General features: G+C 43.1%; 1 protein-coding gene across 5 annotated transcripts in view; it reads left to right on the plus strand.

Moving 5' to 3' along the window:
- Nucleotides 1-3,102, plus strand: part of LOC112215211 (calmodulin-binding transcription activator 1) — a 622,788-nt gene extending 619,686 nt beyond the window's left edge. For all 5 annotated transcript variants that reach the window (XM_042299516.1, XM_042299512.1, XM_042299513.1 and 2 more), the window contains one exon: nt 1,562-3,102. In XM_042299516.1, coding sequence (XP_042155450.1) covers nt 1,562-1,594 — 33 coding nt within the window. In that variant the 3' untranslated portion in view covers nt 1,595-3,102. The remainder of the gene's footprint in view (nt 1-1,561) is intronic.
- Nucleotides 3,103-17,051: the final 13,949 nt, after the last annotated feature.

The following is a 17,051-nucleotide window of genomic DNA, read 5'->3' on the forward strand; positions in this document are numbered from 1 at the left end:
TGCACAATTGGTGGCTGACTAAATACTTTTTTGCCCCACTGTACATGTATAAACTCATGTCAAATGGACTGCATTGTCCACAAATTGTCCACTCATTGTCCACTCATCCTGTTTACCTACGAGGGAAAAAAGCTCTCTCAGAAGCAGTATAGAGACCGAAGGGAGTCAGAGAATACACACCAATCCCAGTGTTGTAGTCAGTAGGACAATTGCCACAGGGCAAGTGTCTATTAATTATGATATGGAACAGTAATTGGCTAGTGACTTACAGTCAGATCTATTGAGTCTATTGTACATGCTGGGGTATAATGTAGTGTTTGGCTCTGGCTCAGTTTGGACATGGTTCACAAGTGGAATGCCAAGGTAATGTCAGTTCCCAATACAAATGCAGTACAAGTTTGGTTAGACTATTGTAGTCTTAATACATTTTCACCTCTTTCACAAATTAAATGCCTTCAATTTTCAATTGTGTTTGTAGTCCATCATTTAGTGATAGACACAATAATACATTCCACTGATGAAATTAATTGACACACAATTCTTGAGTAATATAGTCATTTATTTGGTGCATAGCAATATTCCAAATACAAACCAATTAGTAAATCTCTACCTACCTTGAGGGTCTCTTTCAGCCCAGCAAATATTTGGTGGACTTGTCAAGGGACTCCTGTTTCCTCTCCTGATATTAGTTTTGGAGAGTTTAATTATCAAGAGACCTTTTTTCAATCACATTATATTCTCAAGAGTTTAAAAGTAAATCCAACTGCTTTAAGAACCATTCTCAAGTTTCAAAGTTAGTTGACCTATTAGAATATCAAGTACTGAAGGAATGGGTTCAGTGAGCCATAAGACATAGTGATTTAGCAGAATCATTTAGACTAGATGAGATCCAGTTAAAATAAAGATTGATCAATGTTTTCTTTCCAAATCAGCACCAGGTCCCGTTGACAAGGGCGATGTCGATCTTCATCTCTCTGTCTCTCTCGGGAAAGGTGTCCTATCTGTCTCTCTCTTGGGAAAGGTGTCCTATCTGTCTCTCTCTTGGGAAAGGTGTCCTATCTGCCTCTCTCTCGGGAAAGGTGTCCTATCTGTCTCTCTCTCGGGAAAGGTGTCCTATCTGTCTCTCTCTCGGGAAAGGTGTCCTATCTGTCTCTCTCTCTTGGGAAAGGAGTCCTATTTGTCTCTCTCTCGGGAAAGGTGTCCTATCTGCCTCTCTCTCGGGAAAGGTGTCCTATCTGCCTCTCTCTCGGGAAAGGTGTCCTATCTGTCTCTCTCACGGGAAAGGTGTCCTATCTGTCTCTCTCTCTTGGGAAAGGTGTCCTATCTGTCTCTCTCTCGGGAAAGGTGTCCTATCTGTCTCTCTCTCGGGAAAGGTGTCCTATCTGTCTCTCTCTCGGGAAAGGTGTCCTATCTGTCTCTCTCTCTTGGGAAAGGTGTCCTATCTGTCTCTCTCTCAGGAATGGTTTGAGACAGAGTACAGAATTATCCTGTGAGAAGTGATCTGTGTTGGCGGTCATAGACCCCTGTTTAAATGACTTCTGTCTTTCTGTCTGTGTTTCAGAGTGAACGAATTGAAAAGGGCCAAGGAACATGAAAACCTTCAGAAGAGCCCCCTCACAATGTGACATCACTCTCCTCCTGACTCTTCCTGTTTTCTTTGTCCCTTTATACCCAAAACATTTTTCAAGAGAAGAAGAAAAAAAAACAGTTCAGTGAAAACACTGCGATTATTATTACTACTACGACAGCGTGGCTGACTCTACTTCTACTTCTAACAACAGCATTTTTCACCTTTATCTTTTCCCTCTGACATTGTTTATGTTGGAGAGTGTAGAATTAGAAACTAAGGGGAAGAAGCTGTGGGGGGCAGAACATTTGCTTCATGGCATTTTTTGCACTTTTTCATGGATTGTTTTGTCTTTTTGGGAGTATCGGAGTCTAGGTTTAAGACGGTAAAGGAAGAGGAATGCTGGACATGTCTGAAAAGGTCCCTGTGGATCAAAGGAAGAGGACAAGACGCCAAGGATGGAGGCAGATGCCGGCCAGAACAGAAGGAAACATGACAGAAGCAGAAACACATTTGGGACTGGGCTGTAATTGTATTTCATCGTTTTTTAAGTGACTGATTATTCCATTTGAAGAAGAAAAAAATGTAACTTAATGAACCAAAAAATCTCGATAATACATTGATCCATTTGCACACATACACTCCCTGTCGACAGTTAGATGAATACATTCAGTATGGTAACTAGTATGGTAAATAGATCAAAATTACCCTTCCTGTTACGCTGTGCTCTACCCCGCCAGTCAGTCCAAAGGGGTGGGGTTACATATGAATGTAGGAGGGGTGTGAGCAGAAATGGGTGGGGCTTATTAAAACAATGACTTTTTTTGTTATCTAGGTTTGGAGGGGTTATGTACTGTAAGGCAAGGGATAGGGGGATTCAATGGAATTACAATTCTTCTTCTTATTTTTTATATTATTATTTTATTCTCTTTTCTATTCCTCTTTGCTTGAATCTGTTTTGTGCTCATGCCCATGACCGATTTACAACTGACTTGTCTCTTCAAAACTCTTGTGTTGTCGATTTGATCAAATATGCATGCCTATGGGTGAAAGTCTTCACCTGTGTGCTGGAAGTTAGGTCTGTATTCTCTGAATTTCAATGTTTTGCTTTTGTCTTCATGTTCAAATGCAACTGAGTGGCCCATGTACCAACCTATTCTCCCAAGAGTCATACCATCTAGTTCCTGAGATTATACCTACATCCTCATCTTTCCTTTTTCTGTCGCCTTATTTCATTTGTTTCCTCACTATTCTAAAAAGAAAAGAAAACTTGCCTCTTTTGTGTTGTAATGATTACAGTCATGAAGGTTATTGTTGTTCTTTTTAAATGAACTTCAGGGCCTGTGAGGGCTTTTGAGGGGAAGATCACATACATTTTAAATGAACTTCAGGGCCTGTGAGGGCTTTTGAGGGGAAGATCACATACATTTTAAATGAACTTCAGGGCCTGTGAGGGCTTTTGAGGGGAAGATCACATACATTTTAAATGAACTTCAGGGCCTGTGAGGGCTTTTGAGGGGAAGATCACATACATTGCCTTGACGTCTTAGAGATTCTTTGAGGGGTCCCTAAGCTAGTCCCAAAAAAGGGGTTAGACAAATCCATATTTTTGACAATTGAGCAGTTTCTGTATATAAAGAAGGCTGAAGGTAGGGAAAAACATTTACCCAAAGGGGATTGTATTTTAGAAATATATTATTTTATTCATTAAAAAGGGGTCAAAAACAGGTATGAGACAAAAACAGAATATTTGTATAGTTTTGTTTGAATGCCTAAGAAGTATGGTTGTATTGTTTGTATATAGTGTAAATACCTGGGACAAAAATGAGCTATGTGCATGAAAAACATGAACAAAGGTTAAAAAAACTCAACAAAAGCAGTAGTGGCTATGCTCTGTAAAATTATTAAAAGTATTTCACTATAAGAGTATTTTATTTTATTTTGATTGTTCTTGGGATAAACATTTTGCGAAAGCATGACATTGCAAATGCTAAAAACTTTTAAAAAAGATAACGTATTTAGAGTTAGGAGAAATCTGCAAAATGATCTTAAGACAAGTATGTTTATGTTTACATTTTTTTTTGGGCTACCAAGAATCTTTTGCCAATGGTGCCAAGTAATGTGAATGCTATATTGCTTAACAGGAGAATGAAGTTAATCTTAGCAGAACAGATAATCATACAATGAAATAGACACTAGCATTAAAGACCACAAGGTCCCATCCCGACTGGCAGAGGATCACAGATAGAGGTACACATTGTAGAGGGAGAAATATTTCTACAGCAACTTTTAAGTCTCTCATTTCTCTTCTGTTATCACACGTCAGAACAACCCAAGATTTTTTGCCATCATCACCAAATACACAGGGATCACTGGTCAGTAACATTTTAAGTGCAAAAAAGCCTACTGTATGAGAAAGAGGGATTGTGTTGTTAGTGTGCATGTTTGTATGGATTGTGTTCATATAAGGATTGTAAATGGCAGCCTTGTCCATGTGAATCTCAGCCCTGTTGTTTTTATTTTTATAATTGAGGTTGATTTAATATTTGTTTAATAGGTAGCCTAGTGGTTAGTTCGTTGGGCCAGTAACCGAAAGGTTGCTAGATGGAATCCCCGAGCTGACAAGGTAAATATCTGTCGTTCTGCCCCTGAATTTGTTCTTAACTGACATGCCTAGTTAAATAAAGGTTAAATAAATAAAATATATATATTAAACCATAATTTATTTAATAGGACAACACACAGGTGATGAAATCATCGAGCTTTGATTATTAAATCAAAATTTGTTTAATAGGACAACGCACAGGTGATGACATCATTGAGCTTTGATTATTAAATCATAATTTGTTTAATAGGACAACGCACAGGTGATGACATCATTGAGCCTTGATTATTAAATCATTGAGCGTTGATTATTAAATCATTGAGCTTTGATTATTAAATCATTGAGCTTTGATTATTAAATCATTGAGCTTTGATTATTAAAACATTGAGCTTTGATTATTAAATCATTGAGCGTTGATTATTAAATCATTGAGCTTTGATTATAAAATCATTGAGCTTTAGACCGAGTTTGGGAAACCCTGAAATAGACTAGATCAACGTATCAAACTGCTGACACAAGACAATACTTTTTTCTAAGTGTGGGCTGGAGGCTTAACTTGACTAAGGCTGTCAGGGTCTGGACAGACCAGAATTATTCTTTGTCAGAATGTAATGTGGCCACAGTGAACGAGGTACATGTGTAGCGTCTCTCGGCTGGTATTCTTTGTAAAAGTAAATTGGTATTTTACTTACAGGAGGAACACTTGTTTAAACAATCTAAGGTGCTAAAAATAACACAATTAAACAGTGATGTATAGATTATAGTGAAACATATGTAGAATTATGGATCAGCACAGCCAAGTCAATGAGCAAAAGTGGGGGATCTATAAACCTGTAAATGTTCCAAGATGCACCAGAGGACCGTGTTTGAAAGATTATGAAATGAAATGTGAGTGGTGGGAACAGAAACATTTATACCAGTTGATTTGATCTGTGTCCATGATATATACTATACAATAGTCTGCTGGTCTCTGCACTTCTGCTGGAATATATTATATTCATATCAAAACAACCAGGTGGCATTCAAGTGTTGACGTTCATTATTCAAACAAGGTGCCATTGGACAATTATGTTTTGTTGTTTAACTTGCTGAATTTCGTCTCAGACCCTGTTATCTGTTCTGTTTTTAATTATTATATACTGCTGGGTTTATTTCTCTGTATGGTTGTGTTTATTTCACAGAGACTTGATATGTAAACCTATTTTCAGAGTGTTTATGTAGAAAGTGCCTAATCATATCCCGATTGATCGCACAAAGCCAATGTCAGGAAGCATGCGATGTACTGTACCTACGGAGAAAAACATGGCTTTGGAGAGAAAAAGATCACCTGAATCCATCATTCTTTAGGACTACTGTATATTCAAGTATCATACCATATATCAATCCAAAAACCATCACTAAATTCAGTCCGGTGACAGTCTTCCCTTAACCAACTCAGTATCCCCACGCAATGCGTTCCATCTTGTCAACATTCTAAGCCTTTTCATGTTCTATTGGAACTGCCTGTTGAAACCATGAGAATTCCATTCCATAACTTTTGTGGTTTTATTGCCTTGCATTCATCATTCAGATAGTGGTAAGAATGCCAGCTAATGCACTGCTGTGGCAATACGGGAAGGTTTTATTATGCTTGCATGGGTAAAATAGTTAACTGGGTGACTGAACTGCACCCAAAGCATGCTTATTTTTCTAAAATCGGTAGTCAGATAGACTTGTAAAAGACTTACTGTTCTGTAAAGCGAAGAACGTTTGTATGACGTGTCACAGAACTCTGAAAGATGGAGGGCAGTTGATTGGAAGGCAGAGAAGAATCCTAAAAATACAAACTATGATCAATCTGCAGTATTTACTGACCATGTTTGTTGGGGTAGCATGAGGGCAAGTTTTTCTAGAAGCAAGTTTTTTAAAATTAATTTATTAATTTTTATTAATTTGGATCTAAAAATAGTGTGCTCCCAAACCAACAGTATACCGCAAGTATTTTACGAGGCAACAACACACAGACACACACACACACACACACGCAGGCGACAGTACATTGCACTGCACACATCCAGATATGTCAGGGCATAGTCAGTCTCACTTGTACACAGTTCAGCAGAGAGAGCTCATCATGTGTTATTTTCCTAGCCTGCTCCTAGTCCTAGAGAACCGCTCACCTCCCTTCTGTATTTTACTCAGGGTGCCAAAATGGGGAGGAGGAAGTGGAGCAGGACGTTGATGGTGATTCAGTGTAGAGAGAGGACACACTATTGAAATAGGATACAGAGCTTTCTGGATAAAACAGGCAAATTACTACTGATCCTGGATGCATTATTGGTATCCATTTCCTCTCAAGTAAGTAAGGTGAGCTGAGGAGAGACGTAATGGCACGATAACAGAACTAGGGGATACAAGTCATTCTAGTATAGATAATTATAATTAGGACAAGCTCATCACAATTGACCGTATGGTCAATTGTTTCTGTCTTGGCTACAGCTCTGACAAATTAATTTGTAGGCATTATGGAACACTAGGGCTTAAAGTCTTACGTAAATGCTTACCTTTCTTTTGTAGACTATGCTTATGAGTCTAGTAACACTTTAACCTTTGACCTCCTCTGGCTTGATGGTTCTCATTAAAACAAGGACTTGCTGTGTGTATCTATGGTTATGTCATAACATCACACACAGCTTCAAATAGTCTATAAAGCTATTCTCAGTTATACAACATTTAATCTCAGTTAAGATATGGATGATGACATGATGTAACATCTGAATGAGGTCTTCCTGAGACGTACGTTGGGGTAGTTGAAGATGAGGTCTTCCTGAGACATACGTTGGGGTAGTTGAAGATGAGGTCTTCCTGAGACATACGTTGGGGTAGTTGAAGATGAAGTCTTCCTGAGACGTACGTTGGGGTAGTTGAAGATGAGGTCTTCCTGAGACATACGTTGGGGTAGTTGAAGATGAGGTCTTCCTGAGACGTACGTTGGGGTAGTTGAAGATGAGGTCTTCCTGAGACGTACGTTGGGGTAGTTGAAGATGAGGTCTTCCTGAGACATACGTTGGGGTAGTTGAAGATGAGGTCTTCCTGAGACGTACGTTGGGGTAGTTGAAGATGACCAGATCTTTTGGGACGGTTTTAAAAAAAGGCCTTCAGGTATGGCCATCTTCTGGATGGTATGACAGGTTAGCTATAACAGGCACTTCATATGGATTTTATTACCTTCATTACACTCTACTAATTGACCTGAGGGACTGGACGGTATCTCCTCCTCTTCCTTTGTCAATGCACTCAAACTACTGAAAGGTAGGCACATCAAGACAACAGAGCAGAAACCATCTCACAACCTTTTCCACTTGTGGACACAGAGCAATAAGCATTCTTTTGTGGAGACCTATAGACCTAGTGAAGATAAAAATGATTGGACACATGTAGTCGACGTACTCTTATGCAAATGCCAGTATTGCAAGACAAGCATTCAGTAGTTTATGGACAGCAATTGTATGGCACCCTTTACCGAACTGCACGTTTTCATCAATTCCAAACCAAGAAGAAAAAAATGGCCCTGCTTAAATACAAAGTCGTGGGTCCTTGACACTTTGCATGTGAACTAGTGTTAGAGCTATTTTCCTCTCCTCTATAACTGTCTTCCTCTCGGTCTTTCCCTGTTATGTGACCCTCTCTTTCTTTCCTTCCCCTATTATTTCACCCACTCCTTATTTTCGTTTCCCCTATTGTGTTTTGCTTTCTCTCCTTTTTCTTCCCCCTCTTCCTTGTTTGTAAGTTTTATTTTTGTAATTGTGCATGTACAAGCGTCACTGACTCGATGGATATGTTTAAAAAAAAGCTGCTGAAGCCATGCAAAACGTTTTGAAATGCCCTTAAAATATGGAAGATGTTTTCTGAATGCTTTATATTCTTTCTGCTGTAAAATAATTAAAAAAAATAAAAAATGAAGAAAACTCTAACAAAGTGTGATTTTGCCTCCTTGTTCTTCTACTGTATCATCCAGTGCATCAATGCCTGGACTATAGCCACATTTTGTTGTAATAACCCACAGCCAATCTGCTGCCCACCAGCTGCTCTATATTAACGCTGGATAGGTTTAATGTTATAAGTTCAAATTGTTCATGCACTGTTGTAAGTTTTTTACTTCTGTATTTATTTCACCTTTATTTAACAATGTAGACTAGTTGAGAACACCTTTATTTAACCAGGTAGGCTAGTTGAGAACAAGTTCTCATTTACAACTGGCCAAGATAAAGCAAAGCAGTGTGACACAAACAACAGCACAGAGTTACACATGGAATATCCAAACATACAGTCAATAATACAGTAGAAAAGTCTATATACAATGTGTGCAAATGCAGTAGGACAAGGGAGGTAAAGGCAATAAGTAGGCCATAGTGGCAAAATAATTGCAATATAGCAATTAAACACTGGAGTGATAGAGGTGCAGAAGATGAGTGTGCAAGCAGAGATACTGGGGTTCAAAGGAGCAAAATAAATAAAATATATAACAGTATGGGGATGAGGTTGGATGGGCTATTTACAGATGAGCTATGTACAGGTGCAGTGAACTGTGAGCTACTCTGGCAGCTGGTGCTTAAAGCTAGTGAGGGAGATATGAGTCTCCAGCTTCAGTGATTTTTGCAGTTCGTTCCAGTCATTGGCAGCAGAGAACTGGAAGGAAAGGCGGCCGAAGGAGGAATTGGCTTTGGGGGTGACCAGTGAAATATACCTGCTGGGGCACGTGCTACGGGTGGGTGCTGCTATGGTGACCAGTGAGCTGAGGTAAGGCAGGGCTTTACCTAGCAAAGACTTATAGTTGACCTGGAGCCAGTGGGTTTGGCAACGAATATGAAGCGAGGGCCAGCCAATGAGAGCATACAGGTCGCAGTGGTGGGTAGTATATGGGGCTTTGGTGACAAAACGGATGGCACTCTGATAGACTGCATCCAATTTGCTGAGTAGAGTGTTGGAGGCTATTTTGTAATTGTAATTGTAATTGTAATCGCCAAAGTCAATGATCGCCAGGATAGTCAGTTTTACGAGGGTATGTTTGGCAGCATGAGTGATGGATGCTTTGTTGCGAAATAGGAAGCCAATTTTAGATTTACCTTTGGATTGGACATGCTTAATGTGAGTCTGGAAGGAGAGTTTACAGTCTAGCCAGACATCTAGGTATTTGTAGTTGTCCACATAAGTCAGAACCATCCAGAGTAGTGATGCTGAATGGGCGGGCACATGTGTGCAGCGATCGGTTGAAGAGCATGCATTTAGTTTTACTTGCATTTAATAGCAGTTGGAGGCCACGGAAGGAGAATTGTATGGCATTGAAGCTCATCTGGAGGTTAGTTAACACAGTGGCCAAAGAAGGGCCATGTAACGCTTGTCGTCTGGGGAAGGAGAGGAGGACCAAGGTGCAGCGTGGTAAGTGTTCATATTATTTAATGAAATATGCAACACTAGACAAAACAACCAACACGACAAACAAACAGTCCTGAAATGTGAAACAAAAACACTAAACAGGAAACAACCACCCACAAAACACAATGGAAAACAGGCTACCTAAATATGGTTCTCAATCAGGGACAACGATTGACAGCTGCCTCTGATTGAGAACCATACCAGGCCAAACACAGAAATAGAAGATCGACAAACTAACATAGACAACCCACCCAACTCACGCCCTGACCAGACTAAAACAAAAGACAAAACAAAGGAACTAAGGTCCGAATGTAACAGGCCAGAAGTATACAGAATGGTGTCGTCTGCTTAGAGGTGGATCAGAGAATCACTAGCAGCAAGAGCGATATCATTGATGTATACAGAGAAAAGAGTCGGCCCGAGGATTGAACCCTGTGGCACCCCCATAGAGACTGCCAGAGGTCCGGACAACAGGCCCTCCGATTTGACACATTGAACTCTGTCTGAAAAGTAGTTGGTGAACCAGGCGAGGGAGTCATTTGAGAAACCAAGGCTGTTGAGTCTGCCAATAAGAATGTGGTGATTGACAGAGTCAAAAGCCTTGGCCAGGTCGATGAATACAGCTGCACAGTATTGTCTCTTGTCGATGGCGGTTATGATATCGTTCAGGACCTTGAGCGTGGCTGAGGTACACCCATAACCAGCTCGGAAACCAGATTGCATACGGAGAAGGTACGGTGGGATTCGAAATGGTCGGTGATCTGTTTGTTAACTTGGCTTTCGAAGACCTTAGAAAGGCAGGCTAGGATAGATATAGGTCTATAGCAGTTTTTGTCTAGAGTGTCTCCCCCTTTGAAGAGGGGGATGACCACAGCAGCTTTCTAATCTTTGGGGATCTCAGATGATACGAAAGAGAGGTTGAACAATTTTGGCGGATAATTTTAGAAAGAGAGGGTCCAGATTGTCTAGCCCGGCTGATTTGTAGGGGTCCAGATTTTGCAGTTCTTTCAGAACATCAGCTATCTGGATTTGGGTGAAGGAGAAATGGGAGAGGCTTGGACAAGTTGCTCTGGGGGGCGCAGGGCTGTTGACTGGGGTAGGGGTAGCCAGGTGGAAAGCATGGCCAGCCATAGAAAAATGCTTTTTGAAATGTCCAATTATTGCGGCTTTATCGGTGGTGACAGTGTTTCCTAGCCTCAGTGCAGTGGGCAGCTGGGAGGAGGTTCTCTTATTCTCCATGGACTTTATGGTGTCCCATAACCTTTTGGAGTTTATGCTACAGCTTGCACATTTCTGTTCCAAAAAGCTAGCCTTTGCTTTCCTAACTGCCTGTGTATATTGGTTCCTAATTTTCCTGAAAAGTTGCATATCGCAGGGGCTATTTGATGCTAATGCAGTACGCCACAGGATGTTTTTGTGCTGTTCAACGGCTGGAGTGAACCAAGGGCTATGTCTGTTCCTGGTTCTACATTTTTTGAATGGCGCATGCTTATTTAAGATGGCAAGGAAGGCACTTTTAAAGAATAACCAGGCATCCTCTACTGATGGAAAGAGGTCAATATCCTTCCAGGATACCCGGGCCAGGTCGATTAGAAAGGTCTGCTCGCTGAAGTGTTTTAGGGAGCGTTTGACAGTGATGAGGGTTGGTCGTTTGATTGCAGACCCATTGCGGACGCAGGCAATGAGGCAGTGATCACTGAGATCCTGGTTGAAGACAACAGAGGTGTATTTGGAGGGCAGGTTGGTTAGGATGATATCTATGAGGGTGCCCGTGTTTATGAATTTGGGGTTATACCTGGTAGGTTCATTGATAATTTGTGTGAGATTGAGGGCATCAAGCTTAGACTGTAGGATGGCCGGGGTGTTAAGCATGTCCCAGTTTAGGTCACATAACAGCACAAGCTATGAAGATAGATGGGGGGGCAATCAATTCACATGTAATGGGTAATATCATTAATAATGCAATTCCGGCTATCTGATACTCACTTTACACCCATTAACGGCATTATCCTATTCAGTAAAGTTGAATTTGGCAATAAAAACGCCTGCGGTATTCTAACTCAAAGGGCATCGCTGTTGACAAAGCATCCTCACGGACACAGTTACCTCAGATACTGTCCCCCCCAGGCAGTAAAGCTAGTCATTGGATCAAAGCTGAGTGGACTAACTGATCCAGAGGTCCAACTTAATGTAGTTCTAAATTCTGAGCCACTGGTGTAGTACAGTCATATCATAGTCACAGTCAATGTGTCTCGGTGAGTTAGGATACGCAAAGAACACATTTCTAATACACACATGAGTATTAATACACACTAGTACATGTGTGAAATAGGACAAATATAAGCGCCCACCAAATTATTATTATTATCAATGTCACTACTGATGACTGCAGTCTTCAGTCCGGGATGGAGAAGGAGAATAAGCAGTTGGCAGCTGCTGGGTCGTTCCACCAACTCAGTACCTTTTGAGATGTGTAACTTGGGGGGGAAACGTAATTTCCACAAATTATAACATTCTGTCGTAAAGAGCACATGTTCAACTTAATAAAAAACATGTTTTCCCAGCAAAATAAAAAAATATACTATAGCGAGTGACTATTAAGAGCCAATAATAGTTGACCGTAACAGGGTTGACCGTAACAGGGTTGACCGTAACAGGGTTGACGATTTCATCTTGTGACAGGGGAAATGGATACTTGTTGTGTGCAACAAGGAGGGGCAATTGAACGCAAGCTTCACAAAAAAACATTGTTAAAACATTTCTAGCCTCTCTATCAATGGATAACACTCAGTTCTCCACCACAAAACACCAGAACATTTTCAAAAAGAGTAGAAACAGCTTACCTGCATCTACACTATGATTTGACTATTAGATGTTAATAAAAATAAAAAAAATTGTTTCACCATATTAAAACGAGAGTTCAGTTCATGTAACAGGGGTGACCTTAAAATAAGGGACAGGTCTTTTTTTAACCTTAAAAAATATATAAATAATATCATTCAGAAATAACTTTGTCAAAGAAACTAAATATCTCGGGCTTTACAATGACGGTGCATGGAGGGACATGTAAAACTGCTGAATTCTGATTTATTAAATTCTCCATGTGGTCTTTATTAAAGGGCACTTCATTGACTATAACAGGCTTTTAAAATTCAATATTGGTGCACAATTTCTACTTCAAATATCAAAAGGCTCTACCTTCGTGGAACGGCCTTCCTGTGTGTGCGTGTCTTCTTTCTGTCTGCTGTAGATTCATGGGGGATGCGGCAGGTACAGTGTCACGTCAGCAGAGCAGTGAGGGGCTGAGAGATCACTTGCCTGGGGGTTATCAAATCAAAATGTATTCTTCATGCACACAGTTTACAGCAGTTATAAACAACGTAGCGAAATGCTTAACTTGCAAGCTCCCTCAACAGTGCAGTACAAATAATCAATATAATCAAACGGTTATGATGCAGGACAGTGGTTTAGTGTGGAGGAGACCCAAAAGCATCAGGGATTGGTCAGGGCAGGCTCAGGGGGAGACTATAAAACAAATGTTGGTGTACCGAGGCTTCACTCAACTTCAGTGGAACGCCGTACTGCAATATAATCACCAACACACAGGTGACTCAGAAGGTAGGACTTTGTTGGGTTCTTATATCTACTGAATGTATTTGATTGTACTTCATTCCCAGATCTTAGGTAGGCTAGAAGGCCTATAGGGAATACCTTTTAACCTATATGTTGTAGTGAGGACTAAGGATTTGAGATGGTCCTCTGTGTGTCATAGGAGAGATGATGAAGGTGGGAATACTGACACTTTTGTTGCTGTCTCTCTGGACATGTGATTGCAAGTCATTGCAGACCGATTCAGACACTCTGATTGAGGTGAGACTGAGTTTATCCTGACAAATCTTGTTTATGAACCCGGATTACATTAACCATAAGCTTGCTGGCTCAAGTCATGGGACAACGGTGGTTAATCTATATAAACTGCTTCATTTAATAGATTCTCGTCTGTAGCTAGCTTGTGTAAACATGTTAACCAAGGAAAGGAACTTCTGACCCACGCTGTCATTTAATGTTTCCTTTTGCAATCCCCTCCCTCGCTCTCTCCCTCCCTTCTGTACTCCCTCCCTCCCTTCCTCGCTCTCTCCCTCCCTTCTGTACTCCCTCCCTCCCTTCCTCGCTCTCTCCCTCCCTTCTGTACTCCCTCCCTCCCTTCCTCGCTCTCTCCCTCCCTTCTGTACCTCCTCCCTTTCTCGCTCTCTCCCTCCCTTCTGTACTCCCTCCCTTCCTCGCTCTCTCCCTCCCTTCTGTACTCCCTCCCTTCCTCACTCTCTCCCTCCCTTCTGTACTACCTCCCTTCCTCGCTCTCTCCCTCCCTTCTGTACTCCCTCCCTTCCTCGCTCTCTCCCTCCCTTCTGTACTACCTCCCTCCCTCGCTCTCTCCCTCCCTTCTGTACTCTCTCCCTCCCTTCTGTACTCCCTCCCTTCTGTACTCCCTCCCTTCTATACTCCCTCCCTCCCTCGCTCTCTCCCTCCCTTCTGTACTCCCTCCCTCCCTTCCTCGCTCTCTCCCTCCCTTCTTTACTACCTCCCTTCCTCGCTCTCTCCCTCCCTTCTGTACTCTCTCCCTTCCTCGCTCTCTCCCTCCCTTCTGTACTCCCTTCATTCCTCGCTCTCTCCCTCCCTTCTGTATTACCTCCCTTCCTCGCTCTCTCCCTCCCTTCTGTACTCCCTCCCTCCCTTCTGTACTCCCTTCTGTACTCCCTTCTGTACTCCCTTCTGTACTCTCTCCCTCCCTTCCTCGCTCTCTCCCTCCCTTCTGTACTCCCCCTCCCTCCCTCGCTCTCTCCCTCCATTCTGTACTCTCTCCCTCCCTTCTGTACTCTCTCCCTCCCTTCTGTACTCCCTCCCTTCTATACTCGCTCCCTCCCTCCCTCGCTCTCTCACTCCCTTCTGTACCCCCTCCCTCCCTCCCTCCCTCGCTCTCTCCCTCCATTCTGTACTCTCTCCCTCCCTTCTGTACTCTCTCCCTTCTGTACTCCCTCCCTCCCTTCTGTACTCCCTCCCTTCCTCGCTCTCTCCCTCCCTTCTGTACCCCCTCCCTTCCTCGCTCTCTCCCTCCCTTCTGTACTCCCTCCCTCCCTCGCTCTCTCCCTTCTGTACTCTCTCCCTCCCTTCTGTACTCCCTCCCTTCTGTACTCCCTCCCTTCTATACTCCCTCCCTCCCTCGCTCTCTCCCTCCCTTCTGTACTCCCTCCCTTCCTCGCTCTCTCCCTCCCTTCTGTACTACCTCCCTTCCTCGCTCTCTCCCTCCCTTCTGTACTCCCTCCCTCCCTTCTGTACTCCCTTCTGTACTCCCTTCTGTACTCCCTCCCTCCCTTCTGTACTCCCTTCTGTACTCCCTCCCTTCCTCGCTCTCTCCCTCCCTTCTGTACTCCCTCCCTCCCTCGCTCTCTCCCTCCCTTCTGTACTCTCTCCCTCCCTTCTATACTCGCTCCCTCCCTCCCTCCCTCGCTCTCTCACTCCCTTCTGTACTCCCTCCCTTCTATACTCTCCCTCCCTCTCTTCCTCGCTCTCTCACTCCCTTCTGTACTCCCTCCCTTCCTCGCTCTCTCCCTCCCTTCCTCGCTCTCTCACTCCCTTCTGTACTCCCTCCCTCGCTCTCTCCCTCCCTTCTGTACTCCCTCCCTCCCTTGCTCTCTCCCTCCCTTCTGTACTCCCTCCCTCCCTCCCTTCTGTACTCACTCTCTCCCTCCCTTCTGTACTCTCTCCCTCCCTTCTGTACTCCCTCCCTCCCTCGCTCTCTCCCCTATGTACCCCCTCCTTCCTCGCTCTCTCCCTCCCTTCTGTACTCCCTCCCTCCCTCGCTCTCTCCCTTCTGTACTCTCTCCCTCCCTTCTGTACTCCCTCCCTTCTGTACTCCCTCCCTTCTATACTCCCTCCCTCGCTCTCTCCCTCCCTTCTGTACTCCCTCCCTTCCTCGCTCTCTCCCTCCCTTCTGTACTACCTCCCTCCCTTGCTCTCTCCCTCCCTTCTGTACTCCCTCCCTCCCTCGCTCTCTCCCTCCCTTCTGTACTCTCTCCCTCCCTTCTGTACTCCTGCTCTCCCTCCCTCGCTCTCTCCCTCCCTTCTGTACTCTCTCCCTCCATTCTGTACTCCCTCCCTCCGGTAGCTTTTGGAGCTCCTCCAGTCAGTGGGTTATCAGGTGCCAGGAGGTGAAGAGGGGCCCATGCTGGAGACAACCAGAGAGAATGCAGCATGGCCCAGTGCTGAGCTGGAGAAGAGAGATCTCCCAAGGATGGGTGCCTCTATGTACAACAGACCTTACGCTGAACAAGGCAGCAGCAGGTCAGAAAGACAAACACAACAACATTTAGAAATAATATTACTGTAGTATTATGTAATGTGCACTTGTAAGTGGTCAATATGAGGATAATTCATTTTCATACACCATGTATATTAAAATGTTCAATCTTAATTACTGTTGATGACTCTCTCTCTGTTTCTCTGTTCCTCTATTTCTCTCTCTCTTTCTCACTTTCTCCTAACTATCTCCTTCTCTCTCTCTCTCTCTCTCCTAACTCTCTCTCCTAATTCTCTCCTCACTCTCTCTCTCCTTTTAACTCTCTCTCTCCTTCTAACTCTCTCTCCTCTCTCTCTCTCCTTCTAACTCTCTCTCTCCTAACTCTCTCCTTCTAAATCTCTCTCTCCTAATTCTCTCCTTCTAACTCTCTCTCACTCTCTCCTAACTCTCTCTCCTTGTAACTCTCTCTATCTCCTAACTCTCTCTCCTTCTAACGTGCTCTTTTTCCTTCTAACTCTCTCTCTCCTAACTCTCTCTCCTTCTAACTCTCTCTCTCTCCTAACTCTCTCTCCTTCTAAATCTCTCTCCTAACTCTCTCTCTCTCCTAACTCTCTCTCCTTACTCTCTCTCCTTCTAACGCTCTCTCTTTCCTTCTAACTCTCTCTCCTAACTCTCTCTCTCTCCTTCAAACTCTCTCTTTCCTTCTAACTCTCTCTCTCCTAACTCTCTCTCTCTCTCCTTCTAACTCTCTCTCTCCTAACTCTCTCTCTCTCTCCTTCTAACTCTCTCTCCCCCTCTCTCTCTCTCCTAACTCTGTCTCTCCTAAAATCTCTCCTTCTAACTCTCTCTCTCTCTCTTCTAACTCTCTCTCTCCTTCTAACTCTCTCTCTCCTCACTCTCTCTCCTTCTAACTCTATCTCTCCTAACTCTCTCTCACCCTCTCCTAACTCTCTCTCCTTCTAACTCTCTCTCTCCTAACTCTCTCTCCCTCTCTTCTAACTCTCTCCTTCTAACTCTCTCCTAACTCTCTCTCTTCCCTAACTCTCTCTCTCCTTCGAACTCTCTCTCCTTCGAACTCTCTCTCCTTTGAACTCTCTCTCCTTTGAACTCTCTCTCTCCTCTCCCTCCCTTCTTCCCTTCACCGCTCTACTTTCCGTTGTCCAGAAAGT

This window comes from Oncorhynchus tshawytscha, linkage group LG16 (assembly GCF_018296145.1).
Source record: "Oncorhynchus tshawytscha isolate Ot180627B linkage group LG16, Otsh_v2.0, whole genome shotgun sequence".
In the NCBI taxonomy this organism is placed as follows: Eukaryota; Metazoa; Chordata; class Actinopteri; order Salmoniformes; family Salmonidae; genus Oncorhynchus; species Oncorhynchus tshawytscha.